At 44.4% G+C, this 19,538-nt stretch overlaps 1 protein-coding gene across 1 annotated transcript in view; it reads left to right on the top strand.

The window, feature by feature from the left end:
• The window catches only part of psda (pleckstrin and Sec7 domain containing a), a 74,228-nt gene extending 56,424 nt beyond the window's left edge, over window positions 1–17,804 (top strand). The window contains exons 13-19 of the mRNA XM_046065244.1: window positions 2,367–2,410; window positions 4,496–4,686; window positions 4,816–4,886; window positions 7,606–7,763; window positions 9,563–9,707; window positions 9,805–9,948; window positions 12,318–17,804. Of these exons, the coding sequence (XP_045921200.1) occupies window positions 2,367–2,410; window positions 4,496–4,686; window positions 4,816–4,886; window positions 7,606–7,763; window positions 9,563–9,707; window positions 9,805–9,948; window positions 12,318–12,632 (1,068 nt within the window). The 3' untranslated portion in view covers window positions 12,633–17,804. The remainder of the gene's footprint in view (window positions 1–2,366; window positions 2,411–4,495; window positions 4,687–4,815; window positions 4,887–7,605; window positions 7,764–9,562; window positions 9,708–9,804; window positions 9,949–12,317) is intronic.
• The last annotated feature ends 1,734 nt before the right edge of the window (window positions 17,805–19,538 follow it).

Genomic DNA, 19,538 nt, shown 5'->3' with positions numbered 1-19,538 from the left:
TCTTCTTCATTTCCTGGATCGCTGTTTTTAAGCACAGAGACTCTGAGGTCCAGTCGGACTCTTGTGAACCTGAATCGGACGCTAACTCTGAAAAAAACACCATGATTGGCGTCAACAGCATCCACTCGTCGGGCCGCATGCGCTCACGGTCGCTCTGCTCGGTCCGGAGCGGGCGGGACTCGAGGGACACCGACCCGTTCAGGTATCCCAGAACCCCCCGCTCTCGCTCCCTGAAGCCGCTGGCCTTCCCCGACCTGCTGGGGAAAACCCAGGACGGACAGCAGCACCGGCAGAGCCGCAAGAAGAAGGTAGAACCTGGAAACACCCAGTTTGAGATTTAAGAACGTGACACTATGTTTGCACTTACAGACCACAAGAGGAGGTAGAACACCGCAGAGCGCAGGATACAAACACAAGAAGAAGGCAGTTTTCACAACCGGGAAACCTGTCAGTGCTCCTGAAGTTGTAAAAACTGTCTCTGAAAGTAAAACATATGGATATAAACTAGAGAAGAATTTCTGAGTATGCAACGTGAGCTTATTGATATATATATATATATATAAACACTATATGTTCATTTAGTAGGCAGCATGCAGAACGTAGGCGTAGCAGGCCGTACCACTTTATTCAGAAAGCTTGATTTATCCTCCTGCGTAGGCTTCGCACGTAGCCACGTATTTATTCTTGTGCGTCGGTGTCTCCGTCGTTCTGCGATTACACCCCCAAACACTAGTCGGCAGCAGCGCTACAGCGTCCACTGTGTCGACTTTTGCCGGCCGAGCAGGCTAACTTCCGGTTTAGCGCTCCGCTAACGTGAATGGGGGTAAAATTGTAAACGTGCGGCCGGTGTAGCCATTTCAAATGTTACCGACCGAGTGGATCACAGTCTGATGACGAGTCATTTCGCTCGGGTTGCGACGCTCAAATATATTGATCCACCGTGTTACTGCCGCTGGTTTGGCCGCTAGTAAAAGTAACTTCAAAGCACGGGGCACTTCCTGTCGGCATTGCGAGGCTACCTAGCCGACCAATCACAGCTCTCACGGTCCGCGTCGCCTCGATGTGTAGTTACTTTTTTGAGGAGGTGTAGATGACGGCGCTCCGCAGAGGCTACGCCGTCGATTTGACGCAGAAGTATAAATCGCAGTTAAGGGGGAAGAACGTTTTATGATCAATCACCGTGAGGTCAAAACCGGTAAACTACTTTGAAAGCGCATAATATTTGTTTGGAAGAAGGTCTATGATTTAAAACAGAGCAGGTATTTAAATAAAGTCTCTAATGAAGGCCGGGTCATTAAGGACCTCGTTCAGTCCGGACAGCTCCAGGAGTGAAACCTCCCCGGACCAGACTGAGGATGGTTTGGACTTTCAGACCGTTTACAGGAAGTTCCGGTGGTTCTTGTGGAAAGTATGTAGCAGAGAAACATGTTCCCGACCCCCAAAGCTACCTCCCCTGAAATTATATAACTATGTTCCACACACAACGTGGAATTTGACAGAACAAATAGAATTAACTGTAAAACGCGGAAAGTCGTGGAATCTGTAAAAATGTTGATGCTATTTACAGATTTAGGGAAGTGTTTTTGCCCGCAGCGCTTCAGGAACACGGTGCTGCTGTCCTCATCCGGTCAAACTGTAAACAAGGAGCAGCGCCGCCCACCGGAGAGCAGCATCAAGTAATGACCTGTGACCAATTACATGACTGCACATATATTATGATATTTACATAATACATCAAATTCATTGATACTGATTCAACTCATTGTTCACATATGATCCCACACTGCGATGATAAAAGGTGCTTCAATTGTAAAACACAGAATTCAGTAAAATTTAAACAGAAAACACGAAAATTGCCAATAAATAAAGCAGCTTTCTTGTGGTCGTGGTCGTGGTCTCGTCGCCCGGTATCTGAATATCCAGCTCCATCAGGAGGGAGAAACTTTAGCAGTAAAACTGTCTTAAGTGTACGGAGAAGGTGACGAGGCTAAACAGACACCACGTATCCGTAACTCTGCAACGCCGGTAGTTTCGGTGGAGAAACATCGTAGGGGAAACACTGGCTCTGAACAGGTACGAGCAGTTTCGACGTTAACAACAGAAAGTGAGCTGAATTCAAAGCTGTTAATGGGACAAAGATGTTCCCCTTATTAGTCTTTCATAATAAATCCTACAGGAGGAAATCCAATCAAAGCCTCCCCTGCTCTGTAAATCTGCAGCCTTCTCTGCTGACAGAAAGACAAACGTCCTCTAATGAACTGAGACGATCTGAGTCCAGGTTTCTGTTTTAAACCTGCAGGTTAAACTCGACTGTTTCTGTGGTGTGTTTTTATGTGTATATCTGACTGTGTGTTGTGTCTCTGCAGACTCTGTACAGCTCCATCAAGAACGAGAAGCTCCAGTGGACCATGTAAGTTTCCTCCTGCAGTCTGAACCACCAGCTGGTTTCCACTGGTTTTAACTGTGTGTGTGTCCCCGCTGCCCCGACTCTCTTATTTAAGCCTCTGTTGCCGTGGTAACTGTTCCCTGCTTTCTGTCCTCGCTGTAATTACAGGTCGGCATCCCGACGCCCAGGCTCGACTGTGGACACGCGCGCAGTATTATATGCATTTAGCGTGTGTGCTCGGTTCTTCTTCTTCTCCTTCCTGTCTGGATCTTAATGTTCTGCAGCTGTTTTATTTTTTAACCTCTTAACATTCCTGTAAAATTCGTTTTAAAAGTAAATTGAATGCAGTTCTTGAACCATCTGGAGTATCTGCCTGGTTTTGGGCTTCTCTGAAAGAAACACTCTGCAGTGTCTAACCCAAAAGTCAGAATGGAACTGATTAACATAGGTTTAAACACACTAAAACTAATAGATTTTTCATTTCTGCTTGAAAATATTTGTTAACAAATGCATGCAGACAGCTACAGCTGGGAAACACTGCGGGGCCTCAGCATAAAGCCTTAACTTACCTAGAACAAGTTTAAACTTCATACCAGTACCATGAAAAATGTTTTCCACAGTGTATTTTTTCTGAAACAGCCCCTTGGCGGCTGCTGCTGCATCGCTCCGTATCAGCCGGCAGCTCGACGTAGACGTGCGTTTTATTTGCTGGTAGAAAATGAACTTCCTACTTGGTTATTTTCAGAATTTTATTGGCTACACGAAGTGCCGGTCGTCGGCACAGTTGGTTGCAATTGGCTCGGTCTACCCAGGAAATAACAGGGGCCGGCCATGTGAGCTCCTGTTGGGTCGGATTAGCCCTCAGTCGAAAGGTCAGAGTTCAGCGGCTAATTTGAATTCAAGCTATCGTAGTTTTTTACATTTAAATCGGAGTTTTTACGGTTATAATGACATACGAGCCACATCTACTAGCAAATATGAAGCAGCCGTCTCTGGGGATTTACTGATGGAATAATGTGTTTTATTATATTAGCAATAACGGCGTGGAAAACAATTGATTTTTAGATGCATCGCGATGCGGGCGATTCTGAATCGATTCACAAATGTCAATAAGCCCATTAGCGCTTAGCTAGCGTCCTCTCCTCATTCTTCAAAGCTACGTGACGATGAAAGCAGAGTTAAACATGAGCGCTACGTTTCAGTCTGGCTGTAAATGTACAGTGCAGGTCACAGTGTGTCCGTTAATTAAAGTCTGTGTGTTGTTTTCCAGCCGCTGGGAAAGAGGAGGCAGTTAGCGCTAACGTTAGCTAACATGTCCTCTTCAGACTGCGGTCTGGAAGCTGAGCAGGACGCTCTTTGGCTGCTAGTTCAAGCTCGTTTGTTGTCATTCATCCACATGTCGAGGGCACAAATGAATGAAATGCTGCTTCTCAAGGCCCACGGTGCTCCGATTACAGTAATCCACTTACAGGACAAGACAAACATGTAGCGACAGCAGACGAGACAAAACACAGGATCAGATATATTAAGGTGGAGTGAACGTGGTTTGACTGCAGCGTTGTAAAGTGCGAAGTTCAACACGTATCTGACTCTGTGCTAATAAACAGCAGCAGCAGAGGTCAGTGATAAAGCTGTAACCATGTAATAATGCTATGTTAGCTACATTTATATGACGTAACATAAATATCTGCATTTCATTTCTACCTACTTGTATGAATTGTTGTTAAATACTTTGCTTTAAAAGTACCAAGTCGTCACACAGTGAGAAATTCCCACCGCTTCAGGTGACGCATCGAGGTACCGAATCGTAATCGTGAGACCAGTGAAGCTGCTCACCCCTAATCAGTAAATGCACAATTACATGAACACAGATGAGTGTAAAGGAGACAGAGATGGTTTGTAATGAGCCCAACAGCTGCAGAGTTTTTCAATTAACTCGACGCCTGCTGGATCTTAAATGAACAGGATATGTTGGACTAAACTGGGTTTCATCCCAAATATAATATGATGAGGAGTCCTCACTCATCGCTGAAGCATGGACACGTGAGCAGAGAGCGATGTGAGGTCACGAGAGGATGAATCTTTAATGGTTCCTTCTGTCCTCTGAAGTGATGAAGAGGAGCTGAGGAAGTCCATGTCGGAGCTGGCCGACGTCCGAACAGACTCCGCCTCCCACACCATGAAGCGGCTGGGGAGTGGAGGAAACCCGCTTGTGGGCGTCGCCCATCAGGCCGACGGCGAGCTGTACAAGAACGGCTTCCTGGTCCGCAAAGTCCACGCCGACCCCGACGGAAAGAGAAGTACGTCGCTCTGGCTGCTTCTTCTCTTGTTTATTCTGTTTGTTTGACCCCGAGACGTCGTCTGTAACCTGTGTTTTATGATAGCAGCTGGATGAAAACTCATTTCCCATGATGCCTTGTTTCTCCTAGCTCCACGGGGTAAGAGGGGGTGGAAGTCTTTCTACGCCATGCTGAAGGGTCTGGTGCTCTACCTGCAGAAGGTAAACATCTGAACTACATTTCCCAGCAGCCCCGCTGTTTCACACACTGAGGGTCTATTTTTAACTCTGCGTGTCCCAGATCGGGTGAACATCAAACAGTGTGTGTCAGGATCTAAATCTGAGTCCGTTTCTAATGTCATCGCTTTGTTTTTATACTGTTTTAAACCAACCCGTTATCCCTCCCCGACTCGACACATACGGACGCACGGTCAAGACCATCAGCATCAGTCTGTAACGCACTGGGGATCCCTACAGCGTCATAGTTCAACGCAGTGGGGGGGGAAGCCCTGTAGCGTCAGTTTGTGACGGTGAAGGCAGGTATACGATATTTACATTAGCTGACGCTTTTATCCAAAGCGACTTACAATCGCTCTACATGTCAGAGGTCGCGCGCCTCTGGAGCAACGAGGGGTTAAGTGTTGGTGGATGGTCACAGTGGGGAGCTGAACCCGGGTCTCTCACACTAAAGATCTTATCCACTGCGCCGTCACCTCCCCATAGATATTAACAGAAAAGACTGAGTAAGGAGGCGGCTGGAGGACCAGAACCCCGACTTTGAACCAGGAGGTTTGTGTCCTGTGTGAAACAAGAAGTCAACATTAAAGATTTTAATATAAGTTAAAGTAAAGTAAGTTAACTTAGGTGTTAACTGACGTCTGTAGTTATTTTGACCCAAACCATGATCTTTTCCTGACCTTAACCAAGTAGTTTTTGTGACTAAACTTAACCAAACTGCAACGTTTCACGACTTTAATAACGTGCCGTTTTAAAATGCCGATGTTTCGCTACCGCTTTATTTTGAAAGTCTAACCGGACAATGCAAATTTTCATTGTTGCTAAGCGTTGCTAACTTGACCATGGAGCCTTAATCATCTAAAAATGACACTAAAGGGGTCCCCAGGGCGTTAAAAAGCGACGCCAAAGGGCCTTGACCGAGCTTTCAGATGTAACGTGTTGTTTAAAGATTTGAAGGGTTTAAAACTTCTCTGGTTTCACAGTAACGCTTTGTTCGGCAGCTTATTACTTGGTTTCTCATTAAAAATAAAATATTTTCTCATCCTATCGAAGTCCTTTTTTCACGTTATAACAAAATATTTTTAAAATACATGACCAATAATCTCAAAAAATGTATCAGAATCAGTTTTATTTTCCAGGTATGTGTACACGTACGAGGAATTTGACTCAGGATTGTACGTTGCTCACGATACGCTTACTTATACAATAATAAAATCAGACACCGGCTACAGTGTAGAGAACACACACATATATATATACACACTGTAAACAAAAACAACAGACAGATTGAGACAATGCAGGAATAAATAAGTATTATGTGCAGGTGTTGTGTACTTTAGGTAGGTGGATTTGTTAACAGTTTATACAATATACAAAATGAGCAGCTCTGAAATAGAGAATGGTGAATAGATAATAAGTGGAAACCAGTAAACAGGTGGCTGATTAGAGGCAGAGTTACTGGGTTATTGCACAGGAGTCAGCTGTGATGGCTTGTGGGAAGAAACTGTTGGTTTTGGCGTGCAGTGCTCTGTAAAGTGAAACTTTCATATCTTCTAGATTCATTACACATAAAGTGAAATATTTCAAGACTTGTTTTGTCGTAATCTCAATGATTACTTGAATTTATCAAACAGAAAGGTCGGCCTGAGAAAAGCTCTGATCGGCTGTTTAACTTGCTTCTGCTGCTCACAGAGAACTGTATTCAATATTCAAATGTGTTGCACCTGTATCAGAAACACAGGTGTCATGAACGCCGGGGAGTACACGTTGTTAAAAACCTTCTGAAATACAGTTAAATAACAAATGAAAATACCTTTTAGAAAGGTTTCTTTGCACATTAAGAAATTAAAATATGGAAGAAACAAACTGTCCAAAAAAAAAGGAACTTAAGCTAAAAAAACAAGCTGCTGATTATAAAATGACCCAAAAACATGCAGCACAGATCAGTAACTTTAACAACTTCCAGACACAGTTTGTTTTTGGCCAAGTTTTCTGTTCTCTCCCTGTGAACGTGACAAATGAGGAGGGAAGACCAAATCATGTCTCAGCAGGACGATGTTACAGGAGAAACAGATCTGAGAGCAGCACTGAGTGAGATTCTGTTATAGTTAGGTTAGATATTTAGAAATATAACCTGCCACCTGAATCCTGTGTTTCCTTTCACATAAATAAAAACATTTCCACCATAAATTATTGCAGAAACGTTCACCAGAATGCAGGTGTGCAGTGTTTAAAGATGAACATTTACTGAGGGAGGCCCCCCCAAACCCCCCGCTGATGTATATCTCAGCATTGAGGATATCTTTAAAACACTGTTGAAGATCTTTTCATCATCTGTTCATGTGATTTCTAATCGAGCTACGTGTCTCTTCACAGCCATAATCTGACCTTATGTCCCCACCACTTCCCAACAAATCAGAAACTTATCTACAAGCGTGAGATGTTTTTAGAACAAATTACCCCCAAATGGTGTTAAACAGCTGATGAATGATTGATGAAACAGAATAAATAGAGAAATTCTGAGTTTATAACTCATTAAACTTCTTGTTTTAACATCAAAATCTTGTTAATTTGAGAAATCTGAGCAGAAGGCAACACAATGCTGCCGCAAGGTTTTAGTCCTGAAAACTCTTGACTGACGGCGGGTTTAGGGTTTAAACGTGGCTGGATACTGATGTCGTGCTGCTCTGTGATTGGCTGACAGGATGAGTACCGTGCGGAGCGAGAGCTGACGGAGGAGGACGTGAAGAACGCCGTGTCCATCCATCACTCTCTGGCCATGAGAGCAGCCGACTACAGCAAGAGACCCAACGTCTTCTACCTGAGGACGGCCGACTGGAGGGTCTTCCTGTTCCAGGCTCCGTAAGGACCAACTCGCCTCCCTGTTCTTTCTTTCCTTCAGTCGGTCCAGCAGCAGCAGGATCACTTAAAATCCTTTCATTTACTGACTCCACCTCTTCCACAGGCAGCGGGTTGTGATTAGCTTCATTAGTAAAGGGGCTAACGTGATGGTAAACTGATTAATACCAGCTTTAAAACAGACCTATCAAACTGCTTTTCCAGTCCTATATCGTAGTTCTGTGACGTCTGTATGGCAGCTTTGCATGATTCAAAGTTCAAAAACAATAATTTTCTGACTAGGCCTTCATTTCAGCCTCTGTCTGAAACAAGCTGTAGATGCTCCTGTCTCTTTAAGCCCCCCCCCTCAAAGCCCACTGTCTTCTGATTGGCCAAGACCTGAATCATGTTACCAGGCTGCTGTTGTTGCTTTCAAAATAACACATGCTGATACAGTTTTAATTGCCTTTTCCTTCAGAGACCCCTGATTTGATGAGATGTAGTGTTTGAACTCTTTTTTTTAAAAGGCAAAAAAGTTTCTTTAGATAAGATAAGATAAGAAAAGAAAACCTTTATTTGTCCCACAGTGGGGAAATTGCGGTTTGCAACAGCAAAGACAAGAGCAGAGATAGATAAGTGAACAAAGTAGCATAAAGAAAGTGGCCATAATAATGAGATTAATATAAGTAATAAAGAACACACAAGTGATACTTTCTGCATTATTTTCTGGGAAACCAAACAATACATTCTTCCAAAGCAAAGCAAAACTTTCAGCATTTTTCACCATAGGACAACGTTAAAGGTTTCTGGACATCCACCACAGAAACTACAATTCACTTCAATATCTTTCCTAAATCTGTACTTAATATAGTTTTTAGCTGGATCGAATTTATTCGTTTAAATACTTTAACCTCATTTTTTTTTAAGCTTTGGCCATGTTTAACATGAACATCCGACATTATAACATTGAAGATAAGTCATCAAATGTGGAAAAGCATAATAGGTGTCCTTTTAATTTCCTGTTGTGACGCTTCTTTAGAACATCAGGTAACTTTAGATATTTGCACACCTGTAAAGTAGTCCGGTTATCTGACCGTATTACACAAAGTTCATTGTGAAGTTTAAATAAAGTGTGGTGACCACAGAGATGTTAGAAAGCTAAGGTTCAACAGAACGCTGGGATTTGTCAGGAGTTATAAGCTATTATTTGTGTTGAGGCAGCAGTGGTTAAAATATTAGAAAAGCAAAGAACACAAAGGGCTAAAGGCAATACTGTAAAAACAGAATTACAACAAGCCAAGATCAGTTAGTCATAATTTCTATGTAACAGATGATTTACATTCAGACTTCTGCAGAGAGGAACATGCCTGCTGGATCCGCGCTGCACAAGCGCTTCTGTCAGTCACAGAAGGTCGCCGCAAATCTGCCTGTTCAAAATGATCCAACTAAATCTTTCACATCAAGATCACAAAATGTTTTTTAATCACTGGAGATGAACTGTGATGCAATAGGAATATACTAAGATATGAAAAACCTTATTCAACAGTACATTTCTAATATCGAACAATGACAACAGTCCCCTAGCTGCTGGCTGTAGGGTTAGCCGGTCGACATGCTGACAGTCGCAGAAACACTTTATATAAAACAACAGAAACAGCCCAAACAGATTAGTATAAATCAAACAAACACTGTCCCGCTGACTGTCAGCTGGAAGCGATCGACATGTTGGGAATGTGCTAATATTTATTAACGAGGCAGAGTAGCAGCATCCTAAATATACACACTACATGTACACATTATCGTCTGCCCTCCTCTTCCTGCAGGAATGCAGAACAGATGCAGTCGTGGATCACGCGCATCAACGTGGTGGCGGCCATGTTTTCGGCTCCGCCGTTCCCCGCGGCCATCGGCTCCCAGAAGAGGTTCAGCCGTCCCCTGCTGCCGGGGTCCAACACCAAGCTGTCCCAGGTACAAACTCGGGTCCACGGAGGATCTCGGAGTAGTTCGGCTTCATGGTTGTGTGTCAGGTTTTACAGCAGTACTGTGTTCTCGTCCGTCCCCGCAGGAAGAGCAGGTCAAATGTCACGAGAACCGGTTCAGGGCGGTTTCCTCCGAGCTGGCCGACCTGACGGCCTCCACACCGGACCGGAAGGTGAAAGGTCGCGAGCTGGAGGAGCAGAAACTCCGACAGGAGTACCTGGAGTTTGAGGTGAGGACCCCTAACCCTGAGCACCACAAGCTGAACCCCGACTCCACGTCTAAACCCTCAGACTGCCTCAAATTGGCCCTCAGAGATCCTGCAGGAGGTGAATCTGAGTCAGAAACCTCTCTCCTCCTTCTCAGAGTCCAAACTGAGCCAGATCTGAACATGAAACACGCGTTGAATCATCCAGCGTGACTTTCACTGCTCGGTGACGTCGTCCTCTCTGATGTCCAGAACAAACGGCCAGAAATCTGCTGAGATCAGAGAGAACAGACGCCGCTGTTTTTAACTTTCCTTCAGCATCACAGTGATCACGTGACAGGCGTCTGTGCGTGCAAGCTGACAGCTGACAGCTGATTCAGCTGCTGTTCACGGAGACAGTTTGACTAAATGAGAACAAAGACAGGCTGAAAAACACGAGTGAGAAGAGAACAGCAGCTCCGACCTGCAGCTGAAAACAGGACGCTCTCACTGTTTTCTGTCCTCTCGTTGGTTCTTGACCAGGCAGACATGTTGCTGTAGTTCTACCTTTACTGCACTACATGTGTGTGACAGCTTTAGCTTCCAGGTTACAGTTTGTATCTGCAGGTGTTGGCGATCACCTGCAGGAGGAAGAGTTCCTTTACGTTCTGAGAAAATCCTCCTCCAGCTGAATAAACTCTTTAAACCCTCCTCGGATCAGCTGGAAAACGCTTCGTCACAAAGCTGAAAACAGGCTGCTTTTCAGCGCCGCTACAAAGACACGGTTTATAGACCATGATGCATTGCTGCAGATTAAACTACAACAACATCCAGATTAACGCAGCAGGCATATTAATCCAGAAACATCAGATGTAGCAGAGAAACATTTTACCACAGGGGGAGTGTCTCAGTGTTTGGACTGAAGTAAACGGCGTGAAACCCTCCCGAGTGTCTCCGTAAACCCTCTGAGGTCTGAATATAACTGCTGACAGACGGACTGAAGTTTCTCTGCAGCTCCTTCTGTCTCAGCTCTTCATCACTAACTGTGACTGGATCCGTCTGTCGGGTGTCAAACAGGCTGCAGAGGCACAAACACACGGTGTCGGGAACACGGAGCTCCGCTCGAGGACCGGTCTGCTGTTTGCTTTCCGTCCTGCTGAGCGCATTTTACTCCGTAACCAGTGTTGGGCGAGTTACTTTTACTTATTACTTCTTAAAAAGTATTACGGTATTAAAAGCAACTCGTTGTGTTACTGTTTTACTTTCACTACCCCCCGACGGCCTGATCAGCAGCTCATTATAGAGATGAATCCACTTTACTGGAGCAGTAATATCCCGAGGAGTCGACAACACTGCAGCCTCTCCGAGCAGAGGATGCTCTGCAGGATAAGAGCGTGTTCAAAAAAGCAGCAACGGATTGGGTTTTTACAAAACATCAAACGTTTCTTGACGCCTCTGGCTGAAATAAAAACAAAGCGAGTCTCTCCGGAGTTCAGAGCTTTTACAGAACATCAAACGTTGCTTAACGAGTCCGAGCATCTGTGGCAGCAGCTGCCCGAGTTTCTGTCTGTAAGTTTCACGTCGCTGCTTCAGATGCTTCAATAAATTAGATGTGGAACTGTTTGCGGTTAAAAGCTTTTTGCTGGTCGCACAAAGTTTACAACGGACGACAAAGTTGTTTTTATCTCCGACTGTGACACAATAATGGAGATATTTCCAGCTGTGGAAAGAACGCCTCTCTCCCTCGTTGTCTGTTCTTCCTTTAGCTTCTGGGCTTGAACAACATGAGGTCCAGCTTCTGCCACAGCGGTCAGGGACTGAAATATTATTACTGTTGTGGAAACGGTAAACCTTTCCTCTTCTCGGTCAGAGGGACAGTAATAATACTGCTGCCCAACACTCGGATCAGAATCACTGAAAGATCTGAAACTGGTTCAGTTCTCTGCAGCGGGTCTCGTGTGAGAGCGAGTTCTGTCCTCGCTGTAATTGTTTTTCCTGCGCCCTGCCCTCCGCTCTTGGAGCCTTCTCACCGCTGCATGCGGTTATTGGCTGGGGTTACACACCCACAGGTGCAGGGGCATCAAAGCAGAAGGAGAAGCAAAGACACTGAGTTTTCTTTCTGCCTGTTGGAGAAGAGGAATCGAGGCTTTCAGAGGTGAAAGGTGCACTAATAAATTCTTGTTTTAGTATTTAGGGCCAATATTAGAGATTATTTCAGGCTTTCAGCAGCGTGAGATGTTTATTTTAGTGAACAGGTGAGAAGAGCTTCACTTCCTGTTGATATGATTCAGATCAGCTGAAAACACAACAGATCTGAAAGTTTTCAGATTTTATTTCCTGTGATAATCAAACTGTCCTCTGTGACGTCGCCGACGTCTCTAACCGCCGTCTCTCGTCTCCGTCCTCCTTTACAGAAAACCCGGTACGGTACGTACGCCATGCTGCTTCGGGCCAAGCTGTCCAGCGGAGACGACGACCTCTCTGCCTTCGAGTCGCGGCTGTTTGACGACGGCGGCCTGCAGAGGGCGCACTCCAGCCCCACGCTGCCTCTGGAGGGCGCCAACAAGGAGAAGACCCGCGGGTCCAAGACGTCGAAAAGCTTAAAGGTCACGTCCTCGACCTCCAAGACCGGCGCGGGCACCAGAGAGGGAAGCAAGAAGAACGGCGGCGGCAACAATCAGCAGCTGGAGCTGCAGAAACAGAGCAGCCAACAGGAAGAGGCGCCGTAAGGCGGCGAGAATCAGGTTTTATATAAAGTGTGTAGCTGGAGACGGACATGATGCATCATGGGTAACAGGCTGACATCCTCCTTTAAACCTTTTCTGTTAAACCTGATTCTGATTGGCCGAGGGGACTTTTCCTCCGGAGCCGAGCTGAGACGTTCGAGGTCGGTGGGAAAGGAAACGCTCGTCGGACGAGCGAAGTGTCGAGACATTCAGGAAACACTAACGAGGTTCGCAACGTGTCGTCTGACCATCAGCCAGCTGTCGGCTCATTTCACGGCCAGACGGCGTTCAGCACCTTCACTTCCTGTCAGATCTTCATTTCAGGGACTTTAACCCTTCAGCGTCCTGCGGCGCCATCTGCTGCTGCTGAGTTTGTAGGTACTTTTATTTTTTTTTTCATCTCTCAGAGCGACAAACACTGACCTCCTGCACCGTCTCCTAGCAACAAGAGATGGACTCCCCCGCCACACAAACAAACAAACGGGCCGAGGCTGTGATGATGCGTCACAGAGTGTGTGTGTGTGTGTTGCAGTACTGTGAGTACACAGTAATACTGCGTTAGCACTTGCTGTGTGTACTTCCAGCTGAACGTGAAGCTGCAGCTTGTTTTTTATTCATGTTGTTTTCCTCACTGAGTTCTGCTGAAACAAAGCGGCTGTACGGAGGTTTGTTAGTGACCACAAACTGACTGAGCAACAAACAGTCACTTAAACTCAATCAGGCCGAGTCGACGGCCGAATACCATCCTTTACTCATCGCTGCTTTGCTGCCTTTATAGAGCGCCGACGTGAAACCACAACCACTTCTTCTTCTGCTCCAGACGTAAAACAAAACCTTATTCAAAACTCCATTGACATTTCTAACAATTCTAAAAACTAAAAACTCTTCCTCAACATCACGTCGTCGGGCTCGCTTTATGCGTTCGGCTCAGGACGGAAAAACATTTAAATATTTAACAAAACCGTTTCCTGTTAGCCTGAACGTCACGGCTCGACAGAAGAGGCCATCAGTTGCAGAAGCTGGACAGGAAGTGACGTCGTGACCTCGGCTCTCTATAAACGCTCTGAACAAGTCTAACGCTCGCTCAGTAGTTTGGTCGTTAATAAACTTCCTTTGTTTCTCTCTCTATCCGCTGGAAACTTAATAATGTTTGAATCCGTCCACTTTCCCCTCTCACCCCTCCCGGTCACAGATGGAACACGTGTTGATCGGAGAGTTCAGACGCTGTGAGTGAAACTTCCTGTCTCGCTCTTCACACGTCTTGTTGAAGTAAAGAAAATGAACCTTTTGCTTGTTAAAGACAAACTGAAAAATGAAAGTCTCCTGATCAAATTCGCTGTCGGACGCCTGCAGGGATTCTCCACGTGCAGTTCCCTCTTGAAGCCAGCAGAGCGCGACGTTGAGCCGCGAACAGATGTTCAGGCTCAATCCCAATCTTTCACATTTACCTAAAAGTTCAAATATGACAAGGCCAGCGTTCAAAACTTTACAAAAGTACAAATATATTAGAATCAAACTTAACTTAAAATATGTAAAAAGTCCATATCAGAATAATTTATATGATATTATTGGATAATTCATCACTTTAATGTTGCAGATGGTACTTTATTTACTGCAGGGAAGCTTATAAGATAATTTATCAGTTGGTCACATTTTGTATTAATAATCTGAAAGATAAATATAGTGAGAGAGTAAAAAGTACAACATTGGCTTCAGTGCAGTAAATTTACTCTAACATTTCTCCACTGTGAAAGATAATTAGGAGTTTTAGCGGGAACAGTGAAATAAATCAGAGTTGGACGTTACAGAAGTCAAAGTCAGAACTTCATCTGGAGTTTCTTTTTCTTTTTTGAATCTCGGGGACGATTCATCATTTTAAAGGAAAATCTGCAGAATAAAGAAACAGTTATCTGGTCACATGATCACTGTTGAGTCGTCCAGACAGACCTCAGATCAGTGTGTAGTCGCTCTGACACCGGTCACGTTTCAGTTTGTGACGACAGACGTTGTCAGATATCCACTAAAATAACTGTTTCAAGTCCAGATTGAGTGATCTCATTAGGTTTATAGGCTTCGTCCAGGTCACGGGTCATTAATAATACTCTATATAATAATATCCTGGGACGATCAGCATCGTCTTTGATTTCCTTCCCGTTCAGCGTTTCCGGTTAGTAACAGGTGTAATGAGAGGAAACGGTCACCAGGTGGCAGCAGAGAGAAGTGTTGGTGTTAAACAGAATGATCCACCCTAAAGTTTCAGATTCAGACTTCACACACAAGCAGAAGCTGCAGAGTCGTTTCATCTGTTGCTCACAGGTTTTTCTTTATTTGGAAATGAAACTCTTCAGACTTCTGTTCGTTTGACAGGTTTGTGATCAGGAGCACAAAAAGATGGACTCTTTTTAATCCTGAACATCAATCTGTGACTCCAGATTCCCTGAAAACGCTGAAGGAACGGCGGAGGTCTGGACTCCTAGAGGAGGAAAGGTTTGTGATGAACGCGCCTCGGTGTGATTACAGACTCACAGAAACACTGAGAGGGACGAACAGGAAAGTTCGACACTTTGAATGAAGCTGTTTTCTCTTTGGTTTGAGCGGTCGTCTCCGTCCCGAAGACGCTTAAAAACAGCACGGAGGGCTTTATCGAGTCGAACCACACGTCTCAGAGGTACAAGTGAAAGATTCTTTCTGTCCGGTGGTCTGAAGAAAGTCGTCTCATGACCTCGCTCCGCTTCTTGAGATCAAAACAAGAAAACCGGTTCCGAACACGTCACACATGTAGATCTGGTTCTCAGTCCTCATCAGTGCTCATGAGCTCTGGGATCAGAGATCCTATGTACGGGGGTTTGACGGTAAATCCACACCAGCTGTTTCTGGCGCAGTCCGAGGCTTCTTACCCCCCGCCGCCGTCTCTGAAGCACATGACACTAATAGAGAGCCTAAGCCCCTCCCCCTCTGGTGGACCCCCATGGAACCTTTCAACGGAGAGACAACTAATGTTTTGACCCGTTTGAATTTAGTCCTGAGTTACACACACGATAATTTATTTCAAGAAAGTCACAGTTTGTGACATTAGGTTATTATATATTTTCATACTACATATCTCATAATTTTGACTTAAGTAGGTAAAATAATTCAAGTTATTTATTTTTTTATTTTGTTAACTAATTTATCATTTTATTTTAATTGACTTTCCAAAACATTTCAATGTCAGTTTAGGTCTAATATATCATATTTTTTTTACATAAAAAAGCCAAATTTAAACTTAATAATTAAAGATTGTCAATTGTTCCCTTGAGTCCAAATGTTTATAGTTATATTTAGTGTTTCTTAATTTCACTGAAATATTTTGACCTTTTGAGTCAAAATTATTTCTCACAATATGATTTAAAACGTGACAAAATTTACTTAGTGACAATCAAGAAAGTCACCTTTTGTCATAAAACTGCTGAAGTATAAGGCTGTGAAAATACGTAATTACTAAGAACACAAACCCGCTAAAGTTACTGGAGCTAACGTTACTGGAGCTAACGTTACTGGAGCTAACGTTACTGGAGCTAACGTTACTGGAGCTAACGTTACTGGAGCTAACGTTACTGGAGCTAATGTCAGAGCGCTTCCATGTGTAGATGATGTGATGAAAGGACCAGGTGTCGTTGGATTAAACACATCAGGTGAGATACACAATGAACAATAGCTTAGCATTACAGCGTTAACATGTTGTATGTGGTGCGAGAGGAGAGCTGTAGATCATTTAACGGTTTCACACAAAACCACGTTATTTTCCTGTTTTACGACAAACTGCGACTTTCTTGACTTAAATTATCTTTTAAACTGACAAACATCATGTGTTTGACTTAGAGCAGAATTCAAACTAGACAAAAACATTTGTTGTCTCTCGCCGTTGAATACGGAACATATTTATTCTGAAATAAGGTCCCATGGGGCAGAAGAGGAAGCGATGGACTTAGGGCGAACTCACAGATCGCCTAGTGTGAGTTCGCATCGGCTCTGTGCATGAAGTCGTTCATTTCCCAACCAACGTCCTGGTCGCTGGTCGTAAAGTGGAGTCAAAGATGGCGACCATCAGCTTTACCTCCATTTTGTTTGAGGTTCTTTGACGTAGTTGGGCGGAGCTTCGGGGAATCAAAACCAGCTGACCGGATGAGTCGGGGGACATTTACATAATTTTCAGCGTTTGTCACGCTTGACTCTCAGAGTTGTGGTCTGGGATGTTTTTTGAGGTCTGTTTCACAAAGTTTGGCGTCTCTGGTCTCCAGTGTTTGTGTGAAGTGGATGTTAGCTGAGACATCATCTAATTAAACCTTGGTCCAAATCATAAAGAAGTTCTGAGGCTGAAGGTCTTGTGCATCACTGTGATGGTGACCGTCCTGGTCTGGTCCTGGTCTGGACCGGGTCTGACTGTTCTCTGGTCTCTTTCATTGGCTTTATGTCCTGCAACATTTCAAAGAGTCCTTACTTTTAAAATCCTTAGCGGACCTTCATCCAGAAAGACCTCTGGGGTTCTTTGCAGTGATGTGAAGTTCAGACCAAATCTGTCCTCCGGCCTCTTCCCTTCCTCCATCAGAGAATCGTCTTCACGCCGGTCGGTGCGGGAGGAAGCCGCTGCTGCTGATATGCTAACGGACCGCAGGGCTCAGACTCATCCTCCCGCTGAGCTGTTTGGCCCTCGCTGGGTCGTATTTACTCCCTCAAATATCCAGTAAACTCGTGTATTTCTGGTGTATTTGTCGCACTGTGCAATGTAAAGCAGCATAGGATGAATTTGTCTAAAAGTCATGGCCGCTTTCAGCTCTGTGTGTTTCCAAACCGTGTAAATAAATGTTCACGTTGAGAAGCCATATTGTAGTTGGGCTGAACGCCTGGCTAGCACTCGCTTTAGGGCACTTTGGTTTAGATATTTTAGAGTGAAAGCAGATGTTGAACCTCCTCAGAGGGGTTGAACCCACCACTTTATTTATTCTGATTGACGACAAATTTAGTTTCTGTGAAAGAATTTTTTTTTTTTTCTTGCGGCTTCGCTGCGTTCTGAATGTTCGCCGCCGGCTCGCCGATCGATGGCTGTACATACTGTCCACATGCTGTGAGGTTTTGGTCGTAGTGAAAATGTTTCGAAGGCTTAGAGGCAAAAATAAAAACGTTTTGAAAACAAAAGTCGAAGGTGTGAGAGTTATTTTTATTGTTACAGCGCAGAATTTGTTGATTAAATATTTCCAGGCTGTTTGGTGAAGAAGAGAAACCACGTGAATACACATAACGACAATACACTGATGTCGACGACAAGAGAGAAGGAAACTTTACTGCTTAAATAAAGTGCAACAGTTTGTAGTATCCTCAGGTTCTAATTGATTCAGTCATTGATAGGTGATAGAGTGCAATCAAATATAAGTGTATGGAACAGACTGTTTTTAGTGTACGTTACTGCATGATGCCCAAGAAGAAAGTTTATCTTAAATTATTGACGAAAACACTGCAGGTAAGTCAAAGTTAAAGACGTGTCAGAGCTTCCTCATCATGTTGATCAACTTAACTCACAGCTTTGATTTAATATCCTATTCATTTAATATCCAACACACAACACAACTCCGGTTTTCCTACACAGCCATGGGTCTGTGAATGGAGCAAAGAGAAAGTGGCCCGGACCGATCCTCATTCCAGCCAATCAGCGACAGGCGGCGGTAGCGCCATGTTGCAAACACCGGTACGTGCTGGATTCGGTACGGGACCCCAGGCGCTGGACAGAAGGAGGGACGGCCCAGAAACAGCCAGAGAGGAAAGTGAAGAGTACAAAAACAAGTTGACCAGGTGAGAGCGTTTTATCTACGAGGCTTTCAGTGCTCGTTAAACCTCAGAGACTTGAAAGGAAGGAAAACCGACCGGAGGCTCCGTTTCTGCTGGACAGGTGACGTTAGCGTTCCTGCTTCACATTAACGAAAGGTCAGTCCTGTCTGTCGTCATGTTTACGGCTGATCCCAGCTGGTTAGCTTTGTTAGCTTTGTTAGCAGTAACCGAGCTAACGGTAGTAGCATTATTTGTCTGCTCTGTTGGCTGTTAAAGGTTTTATTGCTGTGATTCATAATCCATATTGATCCAAAAGGTAGGTGGCCTAAATTTACCGGAGAGACGCTGAAGTCAGCTTCTGGTTCGGCAGTTTAAGGGAAAGTTACAGTGATGAGCGACGGAGCGTCAGTGCGTCATATTCAGGAGGATCTAGCGACAGCGCTGCAATATAAGAGCCATGTTTTCAGCGGTGTGTAAAGACCTTACATAATGAGCCGTTATGTTTGAGACACCGCGGGGCCTCTTAAAGGGAAGAACCCATGTGGCGCCATGTTTCTACAGGAGCCCAAACAGACAAACTGCTCTACAGAGTGCGTTTCGTTACTACGTTAAAGACAAGAAGAAGAAGTATCAGTAGTCGTCGTCGTCATCTGGTTTGTTAGAAGTAAGAAGAGAAGATAAATTTGGACAAATGGTCGACCACATGTGTTATTTAGCTCAGAGCCGACAGAGCGTGTCGGCCACGGTAGCTTCTCCTGCTCGCCAGCGATGACTGAGAAGTTAGTTGCAATTCACAACCCTCACCACTAGATGCCACTAAAACTTACACACTGAACCTTTAATGCTTCCTGAAACCCACTTTAAGATTTGTGAGACCTTTATTCTATTTGAGAAAATGGAAAAAAGACTATTAATGTTTTTTTCACATGTAGACCTCAATGGACCAGGTCCAGATCAAAAACCACTATGCTTAGAACCGTCAACTTACGGACTAGATTGTCCCAGAGAGGCTAAAGTTTCTTTAAAACACAGTTTGAGAATCGTGAGACCTTTATTCTATTTGTGGAAATGAAAACACATGTTTTAAAGGCAAAAGCACAACAAACA

This window comes from Micropterus dolomieu, linkage group LG12 (genome assembly GCF_021292245.1).
Source record: "Micropterus dolomieu isolate WLL.071019.BEF.003 ecotype Adirondacks linkage group LG12, ASM2129224v1, whole genome shotgun sequence".
NCBI lineage: Eukaryota > Metazoa > Chordata > Actinopteri > Centrarchiformes > Centrarchidae > Micropterus > Micropterus dolomieu.
The sequence above is the reverse complement of the archived record's forward strand: the minus strand, read 5'-3'. Positions and strand labels throughout refer to the sequence as shown.